This window comes from Equus asinus, chromosome 25, assembly GCF_041296235.1.
Source record: "Equus asinus isolate D_3611 breed Donkey chromosome 25, EquAss-T2T_v2, whole genome shotgun sequence".
Taxonomy (NCBI): domain Eukaryota; kingdom Metazoa; phylum Chordata; class Mammalia; order Perissodactyla; family Equidae; genus Equus; species Equus asinus.
The window spans coordinates 47,268,625-47,280,740 of NC_091814.1; the positions used below are offsets into that span (position 1 = coordinate 47,268,625).

The following is a 12,116-nucleotide window of genomic DNA, read 5'->3' on the forward strand; positions in this document are numbered from 1 at the left end:
TTTTGTGACTGTAAGTACTCAGTGTGTGGATGTTCCAGTTTTTTCAGCAAGTCCCCTATTAACTGACATTTGAGTGTTTCCAATCTTTCGCATGTATCATTCCAAATTTTTGCCAGTGTTATCTTTGGGAAAGAGCCTAGAAGAATTTTGAGTCAGAGAATAAATGCATATATAATTCTGGCAGATATTATCAACTACCCCTCTGTACGAGTTTTAAGCTTCTCAACCTTTTCATTGCACTCTACGTATTTCCCCATACCCTCAACAGTGTTAAACGTTTGGCATTTTTCCAATAAAAGGTAGTAAGCAGAATTTTTTATTACTCTCTCTCTTCTGAACAAGATGAGCATTTTTTCATGTTAAAGGTCATTTAGATTTCTTTTTCTATGACAGTTCATAACTTTGGAATCCTCTTAATGTGTCATGTTTTCGGTTAGTGTGGGTTTTTTGGCCACGTAAACATTTATTATGTAGTTGAAATTATCAACATTTAGCTTTATTACTTCTAGATTTTAAGTCACATAGTATAGTTTTCCCTCACGCTTAGGTTATAATGGAGTTCTATCCAGAACTCATGGCTTCAGTTGTGCATCTAGACCTTTGATCTGTTTGGAATAAATCCTGTAGTTATTTTTAGTTATCTCACTATCTCAATAAAAGCCCATCTCTTCCCCAGTTTTGAAATGCGGCTTTATATTCTGAAACCTGCAATTGCTTTGGGTCTTTTTCTAGTCTGTTCCATTGGTCTGTTTATTCACGTGCCAACATCATGGCTTTAAATGATAGAGGTTTTATAATGGGCTCAACATTTAGCAACAGCTATCCTATTCACAGGCTGTTTCTTTAATGTTAATTTAAAACCCCACCGAATTCTCTTATTAACTGTAGTCGTTTTGGTTAATCCTCTTGGTTTTTCCTCCATGCATTTAATTGCTTTCTCTTATCTAACTACATTGGCAAATACCTCCAATGCAACGTAGTAATGGAGAATAAAGCCATCTTGCTCTTGCTCCTGATTTTAGAGGGACTTAATTCTCTCTAAAATAAACTCCCTCTAAAAGCCTGACTTTTCTGACACACTCCTGGACAGATAGTAAAGTTATTCCACTGAATAAAAACCTAACTTTATTGAACACAGGAATAGAAGGATTTTCCCATTTATTTTTTCTTTATGGTTGTTGCTTTTGTAAGGTATCTGATCCATAGCAAAACTTACTAATACTATACAAAAATGTCTGTCTATGCTTGTCAAGTTTGGATTTAGTTTCAATTTATTCATAAATGTACTGCAATCTAGAGAAAACCACTTATGCCAAGATCATCAGAGCATCAGAGCACGGTAACGCACGGCACATGCATTACTTCAGCTGCTAACAGAAAAGAGACCAACCTCTACAGCAACCTCAAAAGCACAGGTACAAATCTGCATTTTATGCAAAACTTCAGGTTTTATTTTTACTTATTCTTACATTGGTGGGAGCTGATATCAACAACTTAATGGCAAGCAATAACTTGTTTTCCACCTCTTAGCTGAACAAAAATACACACAATGTAGCGTTTTCATTAGGCAAGACTTGCTTTTTTTACATTTCACAAGAGAATGCAACATTACCCTTTCTTGAACAAAATGACCAGGTTACTCAGGAAACCATCTTTGGAGGAAATGTTTAATAAGCATATTTTATTTAAATAAATCCTCCAGTAGGAAATGGAGAATTCACTGCCTTTACTAAGGCTGTGTAAATAGTTATCTGTCAAATTTATCTGTGCAGCTCACCAACATTTCCTTGTTGGAAACATCAATATTTCCACGTCAGTTCCCAAAAGGACTTTCAAGTCTCAAAATTCTGTCTCTCCTTTTGCTTGCTTCTCTCTTGATTCCACCCAGGCTTTATTAATGGTTCGCTTCATGTCATCATCTCCATCTTCATAAATTTTCTTTAGAACATTCATCAATCCCTCACTAGGATCTGTTTCAGTGTCGTAGGAGGGCTTTCTGTTAAAAAGAAAACACAATAAAAATGGAGATAGATATAGATAGAGAAATATATATATATGTATAAAAATTATCCCATTTACTGACAAATTTTATACGTATGATTACCAAGTATGGAAAGATACAAATCAGGTTGTTAACAGTGGTAGGAAGTGGAGGGGTAGAAATAAGGGGAAGGCAGAGTATCCAAAGATATTCACAATTCACAGCATGCACAAATTCATCTTAACGAAAACAACATACACCCACACAGTGCATGAAAGAGTGGTCTTCAAAACGGTAGGGGGTTATCTTTGGACTGGGATTTTAGGTGATTTTTAGCAGGAAAAATAAGCATTTACTTTTCTGAACTGTTTTAATTTTTTAAAAGCATGTTTCCACATATAATTTGAAAAAAATACTTTCATTGAGGGAAAAACACAAACATCCCTTTCACGTGGACACATATTTTAATTAGAAAAGCCCTCCCCTTACACGGGTCTGGGCCTGGGGGTAAAAGCATAGTCCTTCATGTAGCCAATACTTCTGGTTCAATGTCTAAACTGGGCCAATTAATTTATATTTAACTCTTCACTCACCTCATTTATTGAATCTGTACTGAGCAGTGGGGATCCAGTAGAGTAAGACAAAGTCCTGCACTCAGGTAATTCATTCTAGATTTAAAACCAACCCCACAGATAGTGCCTAACTCTAGCCAACCACACACCAAATGCACGCCGGCAATCAGAGGGGAGGAGTGAGAAATGGGGATGGCTCACTGACTCACTGTAGTGCACAGCCCCTGCAGGAAATGGACAGCAGAGGAACATCTGACCTAGAATGGAAGTATCTTTGAACATGTTTTTAGAATAGCCACTACTAGGTAGGATAAAAATATTCTATCTTTTCACTCTACACTCTACACAGTGATAGTGAAACTAACTACATATCAGAAATCTGAGCGAAGTTCAAAACCCAGAGAAGGATATCTGGGCCTCTCTCGACTACTGCTATGGAATCTTGGGGAATGGGCACAGAATCTACATAGAAGCACCAGTGGCCCAGGGTTGAGAAACAGTACAGAGAGCCAACCAAAACCACAAAGCCCTCCTTAAAAAGCACCTTGCTGGACACGTGCCCTCTTCAGGCAGGTTCTGACAGTTGAAAGCAAATAGAAGATAATCGGTTAGTCAGCAGACATTAGGAGGCAGATGGTCAAGTCAGAAACTAGACAACTCTATTATCCATAAAGACAAACTATTAAAAATCTACAATCCCAGCAAAGAATACATTAAAATTCTTAAAGAAGTGAAAGTAGACTCAACTCTTTCTCTTTGCATTCTTTTTCAACCTGTGTCAGGTAGTCCCACCGTGTGTTTTCTGCTTTCTTTCTACATAAGATAAGAACTGTGTCTGTCTTGACCTGGAAGAAAAGCAGGAAAACAGGTATAACTTAGAACATGTGGAGATAAGCATGAATATTTAGAAAACAATTATTTACTGAATTAATCGAGTTACTATGATGTGTAGGACCTGTTTTAGGTGTTATTAATACTTTTAGGAATAGGTCAGAGTCCAAATACTCCTGGAGGAGAAAACCATAAACAAGTGAAACTGGAATACCTTTAAGTACAAAGTGTTCTCAAACAAAGGTGTCAGTGGGATTTAGGGGACAAGCTTCCTTAGGAAGGCCTCTGAGGTGAAATCTGAGCTGTGGCCCAAGATCTAGGAGAAAGGGCCTTCTATAGAGGCAGTTGGCACAGCAAAGAGAGAGGCTCCAAAATGAGATGATTTTGGTGTGTTTGAAAAAAAAAGGAAGGAGGAGTGGCAGGATTTTGGTGACTGAAGGAGAGTAACATAGTAAGGGGGTCAGAGAGAGGGAGAAAATCAAATCATAAGGCAGTATGGGTAAAGAGTTTGGAAGGTGAGAAAGCAGAAAGAGTAAAAGTACACAACTCTTTCAACAGTGATCCATGTAGCTCCTAGGAGTTGCAGTGCTCCTGGAGTTTGAGTGTTCCTTCAACTATGGGATTGGCAGATGAAGGGAGCAGTGAAACACAAGCTAATCAATAAATTATCTTCTAGTATTACCTCTATGCTGCTACACAACACTATGCAAACAGAGATGGCAGAATGGCACTTCCATATACCACAATCATTAAAGCTCATTTACTTAAATTAGGTAAAAGAGGGATTATCTGAATTAGTGAAAAGTATGAGTAATAGTTTTTTAAAAGAGTATTTTTATAGCGTCTACTAACTCCAACCAGGCTAAGTGCTTAAGTCCCTTTACGTATCAAACTTACAGAGTGCTTCTGATAATAGCTACCATCAATTTAAGTACTTTATATATCGTTCATTTCAGCATATCATTTCAACTATTTGAAATAAATTATTATTCCCATTGTACAAATAAGGAAACTGAGGCACAGAGTGATTAAATGAGCTAAGGTCACTAGCAAACGGCAAAACTGGCATTAAAACTCAAATCTCACTCTTAACCATTTTAAAGTTTATTCCCCTCCTGATTTTAATGCAATATTCTTATAATAATCTATTCTTCTAGAGCCGGGTTGGCAAACACTTTCTGTAAAGGGCCAGACAGTTAATATCTTAGGCTTCGTGGGCGATATGGTCTGTTGCGGCTGCTTAACTGTGCCACTGTAGCACGAAAGCAGCCACAGACAACACATCAACAAATGTGTGTGGGTATGTTCAAATAAAACTTTATTTACAAAACAGGCGACAGGTGGTAGTTTGCTGATCCCTATAATAGAGGTTAAATTAATTCTAGTTCATCTCAGTTCCAAATAGGCCAGGTTCAATTTAAGGTTTAAGAAAATTATGATAAAAAAGCAAACTTACTTTTTTTGAACTGCCTTCCACAGAGATGGGTTTCAAAAGATTGTTCACAATCATGGAGTAACTCTTCCCATTTAGATTCTTTACCAGAAGATCAAATGACCTACAACATAATAGTAAATACATTATCTTTCTCGTTCTATGAAAGGTATTCTATAATTCTTGTGGGAAAAGTCACCAGTTTTATTTTTGCATGTGCATCTGGCCATGCCAGATGATACGACTCACCCCTTCAAAGCAGGTGTAATGGATAATTAATTCTAAATTAAGCAGAACTTTCAAAAGTGCAAAGAAATGAGCTGTAATAAGGCAGTCTCTGATTTAATGATCACTGTCTTTCTCATTATGAGAACTCACCTCTCTGTGAAATGCACCTGCACATTCTCAGTGGGGACTTGATGAACTCCAGGTAAGGTAATGTAGATTTTCACAAACTTATCTGACTGATCCCATCCTAGTAACAACAACAAAATGGGACAGGAGTAAAATCTGCTATTATCTCTAGAACAGCATATGCATATGGCTCATCATAAAACTCAGTAAAATGAAAATCCGGTAATAGAAACATGAAAAAAAATAAACTTTCTAGATGGAGAAATTGAGCTTCAAAGCAGTGAAATAATCTCCCCAAAGTTAGGCATCTAACTAGTGCTAGAACTTGGCTCCAAATCCAGGTTTACTGAACACAATGCCCATGTTCTTTTTAGTCCTTAGAATAAGGAATATGATCATTAAATATGTTAAGAGTAGTTCACTTCCCCTTTTATGGAAATAGTTTTGTGCAATACCTAAATATTGGTAATTCTCCACTAAGCAGGATGGCTAACCATCACTATTGTCTAGTTCCATAATTATTTCTACTTCTCTAAACAATTCAACAACACAATCCTAGCTTTCTCAACTCCATTCCCTGACAAGGGAGAATATAAATTTAGGGAGTCCACTTCATCCAAATCTGCTAATGTGACCAACATACCAAAACCCTACCACCTTCAGACCAGTTTCCTACAGTCAACTAAGGACACAGCCTATCTCCTACAGTGCCTCTATTCAGCACGACACACACACTGCTCTTCACTATGACAATACTCAAAATACATGATGCCTTTCAGGGATCTGTGTCCTTTGCTCATGCAACTCCCTCTCCTTTCCCACACTTGCTGAACTCACGCTTCAAACTCAAACATCTTTTCTAATTCAGACTGTTCCTAACCTCCAGCAGAACTGTTTTATCACCTGTATTCCCATAATACTTTATAAATCTCCATTCAGTTCAGCTAAACAAATATTTCTAAGTACTAACTACGTGCTAGATATTGTGAGCACAAAAAATAAGACTGCCCCCGCCCTTGTGAGAGCTCATCACTCAGATGTAAGTCGCACTGCTTCCAAAACAAGAGTGTTTATGATCTACTGAGGGAAATGGTGTTATTTACATTGTTATGGTATCAGCTGTGTTTGTATCCCAACCACACCACGAGCCGGGACTGGGTCTTGGTCACTGTTGTGTATCCAGAAGTCCAAGCACAACAGGGGCACATATTAGATGCTCAAAAATGTTTCTTGAATTTAACTGGATTCCTTTCCTCAGTTAATATTGGCGGTTGTTTGGCAAAGTGAAATGCAAAAATGGTGAAAACAAATCAAAAAGCTGTGTTTCACATCTACAGACTGTATTTGAGAATAGGTTCCTTCTTGCTGCTACTACTCATTGTACTAAATCATCTTACTCTTTTGTTAGTAGCTTCTAGAATGCATCCTTTCCTTTTTCATCTCTTAAAAAGTATCTTATTAAATAAGAATTGATGGGTGCTCTCTTTCAAACCACCAAAACACTCAAAACTATTTTAAAAACTACGTTTGTCAGTGGGTCACTAGTGAAGAAGAGGCTGCCTGCAGGCAGGAAGAGCTGGATGCAGGGGAGCAAGTCATACCGTAATTACTGATTTTCACGGTATAGCCCGTTGTAATGGGAGCAACCACAGCCGCTGGCTTTTCATTGTCAAGAAGTTCTGCTTTCTTCTGTGATTTCTGCTGCATCTTGTTTTTGATTTCTGTCTCAATCTTGGATTTTTCAGCTGTAAGGGCATCACGTACTCTTTTTCTAGTGGCTTTTTCCAGTAGCACCTTCACCTCTTCTAGATCTTTCTGTAGCTGTGTTAAAATAAAAGATAAGTTAGCTATAATAAATAAGATAGTAGCTTGATATTGTGCTTATTGGTTATTTCAATTTACTGAGATGAGAGCTAAGAATTAAGTGGGTCATTTAAATTTTCTAGGGTTGGGTTACAACTTGGATTCTTTCCTCCAGCCTACGGAATTGTAACTAACTCAAACTGCCTTTTTTTTTTTTAAAGGAAAACTTAACAATCTTCAAGTTAACAGTAGGTAATCAAGCCTAAATTTTCCAGTTTGGTAGACTTGTTATCTGCCTCTGTTTTGGAACATTTTATTTACAAAATACTTTTGTGATTTATAAACTGGAATAAAGAAATCTTAAAAAAAAAAAACCGAGTTCATGGATTTCTTTATGACATCCAGTCCTAGTCATCAGATGATAGGCATTTTTAAAATATTAAAATAAAACAGATGAGTGAATACATGATGAGCGTGGTGAAATGCTACAGCAACTCTCCTAGGTAATCCTCTACTTCCTGTCAGTGATCGGTCCTCACTGATCTCCCACCCCAGATATTACACACACAAAGTTTGAATTTTTAAGACAAGATAAAAAAAGACATTTTTGCTTTTAAGAAGACTTGTTCTAATCAACAATCCAAAGTAACATATGCTCACTGCAGCACTATTAGAATAGCCAAGACATGGAAACAATCCAAGTGCCCATCGACTGATGAATGGATAAAGAAGATGTGGTATATATACATACACAACGGGATACTACTCAGCCATAAAAAAAGACAAAATCACCTCATTTGCAACAACACGGATGGACCTGGAGGGAATCATGCTAAGCGAAATAAGCCAGATGGAGAAAACAAACACCAGATGATTTCGCTCATATGTGGAATATAAACAAACACATGGACAAAGAAACAGTTCAGTGGTTACCAGGGGGAAGGGGCTGGGGGGTGGGCACAGGGGGTGAAGGGGGGCATTTGTGTGGTGACAGGCGAGATACATACATACGTACAACTGAAATTTCACAACAATGTAAACTATTATGAATCTCAGTTAAAAAAAAAAAAAAAAAGTCTTGTTCTGAAGCTCCAGGTTAATCTTCCAGACAAAAGTCTGGGATTTGGCTACACAGTAGAGGGAAAAAACCTGGGCTAACATAACACTCCAATATGCCACACCCTCTGGGATCAATGAAAATGCCACCTGCTTTTTTCTTCTCATACCAATACATTGCCTCCCAATGTCTATTTCTGTTTCTATTTTCAAGAGAGCGCGCCAACATTTTATCAAGTTCAAGAGTTAGAGACACAGTTAGAAAATTAATTGGTCTTAAAAACGTTTTCCCAGGGGCCAGCCCCATGACACAGTGGTTAAGTGTGGCATACTCTGCTTTGGCAGCCTGGGTTTGCATCCCTTGTGTGGACCTACACCACTCATCAGCCATGCTGTGGTGGCATCTCACATACAAAATAGAGGAAGATTGGCACAGGTTAGCTCAGGGCTAATCTTCCTCAGCAAAAAAAAGTTTTCCCAGTTATCCTCTCACATACTGCAAATGTGTAAGATCTTTACAAACAAGGGATTTATTTTTTCTTAAAATAACTTTACATTCTGGCTTGATACTAGCAATTTGACAAGACTTATATCACAGCCTGAGATCATATAAAGGCTCAATATAAAAATCTTTAAATGCTTGATAACTCAGTATATAATATCCGAAATACAGAGTTTGAAAGTCTTTGTTTCTTAATAGTCACATGAAATTCTGTAACAGAAAAACGAATGCTTTTCTTTTACCAAGCCTTTTACTTTCTCATTTAACTCAGAGGCCCCGTTTCACCTGTCAGTAACTGATAACACAGGAGAGAGTCCAACTGGGCCCAGTCTCTTGTCCATACTCTACTCCCTCTCCTAAAATCATATTAAGATGAAAATAATTGCAACTCATCTTCTGAGCATAGAACCAACATGCCTTAGTTCAAAACAATCTTTTTCATTATAATGGTTTAAAAAAATACACACTGATTCTAATACCAATACGATAAAAATACTGAAACGTAAAATGAGTATACCTGTTCCCAGAGTAAGGCGTTTTAAAAGAGAAAATGTATCAAGTCGAAACAAGATATTTTACTTCTTGACTAGAACAGGAATCTTTTCTCTAGGAGACTCGGAAAAGAACTCCGAGAATTAAGCAAGAGATTCCCAGACCCTCTTTCCGGCCAGTGTAGGCCCTGACAAAGCACACAAGAAAGGCAGCCACTCCAGGTCTGGGCACCTTACAGCAGGCCTGTTGCAGGCAACTCCTCAGTTCTATTTGCAGACCTGAAACCGGTAAGATCGATCCCTTTGGTGCTTTTCCTGCACACACACTTGAAGATGTCTTGGCTACAGCAGCTTCTCATCTAATTGACCTTGGCATTCATTTGTTTTTCTTATGCAAAACTGCATTTCCCTTTCATCCCTGCACACCCACCAACATTCAAGCTTTATCTTCTAATCTACTTCCAAATTCTTCACTAGGAGACATTAAAACTAAAGTGCCTCGAAATGGGCAAAGGACTTAGACATTTCTCCAAAGATACAGGCAATGGCCACCAAGCACATGAAAAGATGCTTAACATTATTACTCATTAAGGCAACGCACATCAAAACCACAGTGAGCTACCACTTCAACCCACTAGGATGGCTAGCATCAACAACAAAAAAACACAAAACCCCAGGAAATATTAAGTGTCGACGACTATGTGCAGAAAGCAGAACCTTCATACACTGCTTGTGGGAATGTAAAATGGTGCAGCCACTCTGGAAGGAGTTTAGCAGTTTCTCAGAGTCACCATAAGACCCTGCAGTCCACACATAGGTACAGACCTCAGAGAACTGAAAACACTACGTCCACATAAAAAGTGGTACCCAAATATTCAGAGCAGCACTGTTCCTAACAACCAAAAGGCGGAAAGACTCCAAATGTCCATCAACTGATGAATGGATAGACAAAATGTGTTACCATACAACAGAATATGATTCAGCTATAAAAAGGAACACATGCCACCCCATGGATGAACCTGAAAACATTATGCTGAGTGAAAGGCAAAAAGGCAAGGCCACATAATGTGAGGTTCCATTTATACGAAGTGCCCAGAACAGGCAAACCCAGAGAGAAAGCAGACGCGAGCTTGCTGGGGCGGGGGGATGGGGACTGACCGCTCAGGACTGTTCACAGGTTTCTGTTGGGGGTGATGGAAACGCTCTGTAGTTAGCGATGCTTGTGCAACACTGTGAAGATACTAAAAACACTAAACTGCACACTTTAAAATGGTTAAAAACAGCGAATTTTATCTAAAACCAAAACACCTCCCCCAAGAGTGTACCTAAATACGTGTTTTTAAGCACCTGAATTGAGAAGGGCCCTAACTTGGAAGAGGATTAATACTGAGCTCCCCAGAGGTATGACTGTGAAGTCCCTTCAGAGACTCTCCTCGGGGCACATGGCGCCCCATGGCCTGCCGTTTACACAAACTCAGGGAAGTCATCCAGACCAACACTAAACACACTTTTTCTTCATTTTAGGCAGATTCTTAGACTTATTTAAGATTCCCAGTCTTGTCCATATTGAGGAAAAGGTTTCTAGAAAACAAATCCAGCTCATATACACCAACACTTGTCTGTGACTAACGGTTTTATGTAGTGACATCCTTTCAGGCCAGGAGCAGAGCGCCGCCAGCAGGAGCACTCCCATTTTGTCACCGCGCAAACTGTGCCTCCAACGAGCTTAGCTGCCCCGTCCGGTTTACAGAGCCGAAAACAGACAAAGGCTATTTCCCACTACCACTTACAACTTTCCAATTTGTTTTTTAAAACGTATAGAGCGACCTGCTGGGTGCCAAGCACTGCTTTCAACATTTACAACGATTACTTGGTCTTTCCAACCCTCTGAAACGGATCCGACTGCGGCACAGAGCAGCACCAAGTAACACAGCCACCCGAAGGCGCTGAGCAACCAGGACTCAGAGAAGTCAAGCGCCGGGACCGACGGCTCCTCGCCTCCCACGGGCTCCCCCAGGGACGCCCCTCTGACGCTGCAGTCGGCTTTAGCGTAACGAGCCTCGCGTCCTCGGGCCCGAGGAGAGCGTGAGAGGGACGAGCGCGCCCGGCACCAGGGCACCGCCTGCAGCCCCCGTCCCCACCGCGGGAGGGGCCGCTGACCGCAGCTGCCCGGGGCAGCGGGGCCCGCGGGGACCGGGGACGGGGCCGCTGCAGATGCGCGGGGCCACCAAGGCCCAGGGAGGGGCCGACGGGCGACCCGGGGCAGCTCCGCACGGGAGGCAGGCCGGGGACCGCGACGGGGCTGAGGGGGGCGCGGGCGGACGGCGAGGCCGCCCCTTACCTCCTCCAAAGCTGCGGCCATGGTCGGCCTGATCAGGCGGGGCCCGGGGTGCAGCCGCGTCCGGCACAACACGAAACGCCGCCGCGAGCGCGCTCCCCCGAGCGCAGACCGCCGGCACGAGACGCAGGGCTCGCAGCCGGCGCGCACACTCGACCCTGCGCGAGACCGCGGCCCGCCTCCCGCACGCGGCGCCTCTGGAACCTTCGCGAGCCCGTCGCCGCCGCGTCCCCGCCCCCCGAGCGCCGTCCACCGCGCTCAGCCCCGCCCCGCTGCGCCTGGTCCCACTCCGCCCGCCGTGCCGCGAAGCAACGCTCAACTCTCGCGAGCAAAGCGGCAGTTCGCGAAGAGTAACGCCTCTTCCTCCCCGCCCCGGCAACTCCATGTTTTGAACTTTGACCCCGTTTGCCCCGGCTGCGCAGTCGCAGCTTGGAACCGCCGCCCTCCGTACCTTAACCCAACCCCGGAAATAACGTACTGATCGTCGGGGTCCAAGTCGGAAGTCGCCTAGAGAGGCAGTTGCTTCCGTCCCCTCTAGGACACCGGGGCAACTAGGCAGCCATGTTGTCCAAGGTTAGTCTGTGAGTCTGCGAGAAAAGGACAAAAAAATGGGGAGAGTGGGCCACCTATTTCTTTTAAAACGGGGACGAACGAGGACGTTAAGTGTGGAGCATTCTGATGGGAAGTTTGTTTTTTCAGTGGGTTCTGGCGCTCTGGAGACGTCACCACGATTTAACAATTACGATGTGGTGGCGT

General features: G+C 41.6%; 1 protein-coding gene across 1 annotated transcript; it reads right to left on the minus strand.

The window, feature by feature from the left end:
* Positions 1-1,428: 1,428 nt before the first annotated feature.
* On the minus strand, positions 1,429-11,755 carry CACYBP (calcyclin binding protein). Its single transcript, XM_014845353.3, has 6 exons — positions 11,364-11,755; positions 6,772-6,991; positions 5,195-5,291; positions 4,841-4,940; positions 3,301-3,398; positions 1,429-1,996 (listed from the first exon to the last, which is right to left on the minus strand). The coding sequence occupies exons 1-6, from the start codon at positions 11,382-11,384 to the stop codon at positions 1,840-1,842; spliced, it is 693 nt and encodes a 230-aa protein (XP_014700839.1). The 5' UTR covers positions 11,385-11,755; the 3' UTR covers positions 1,429-1,839.
* Positions 11,756-12,116: the final 361 nt, after the last annotated feature.

Excerpts from the sequence above, each read along its gene's own strand:
- CACYBP (XM_014845353.3), bottom strand. The coding sequence starts at position 11,384 with ATGGCCGCAGCTTTGGAGGAG. Across the intron at positions 6,992-11,363 it reads TGGCCGCAGCTTTGGAGGAG|CTACAGAAAGATCTAGAAGA; the intron begins GTAAGGGGCGGC and ends ATTTTAACACAG. Across the intron at positions 1,997-3,300 it reads AAAGAATGCAAAGAGAAAGA|AAAGCCCTCCTACGACACTG; the intron begins GTTGAGTCTACT and ends TCTTTTTAACAG.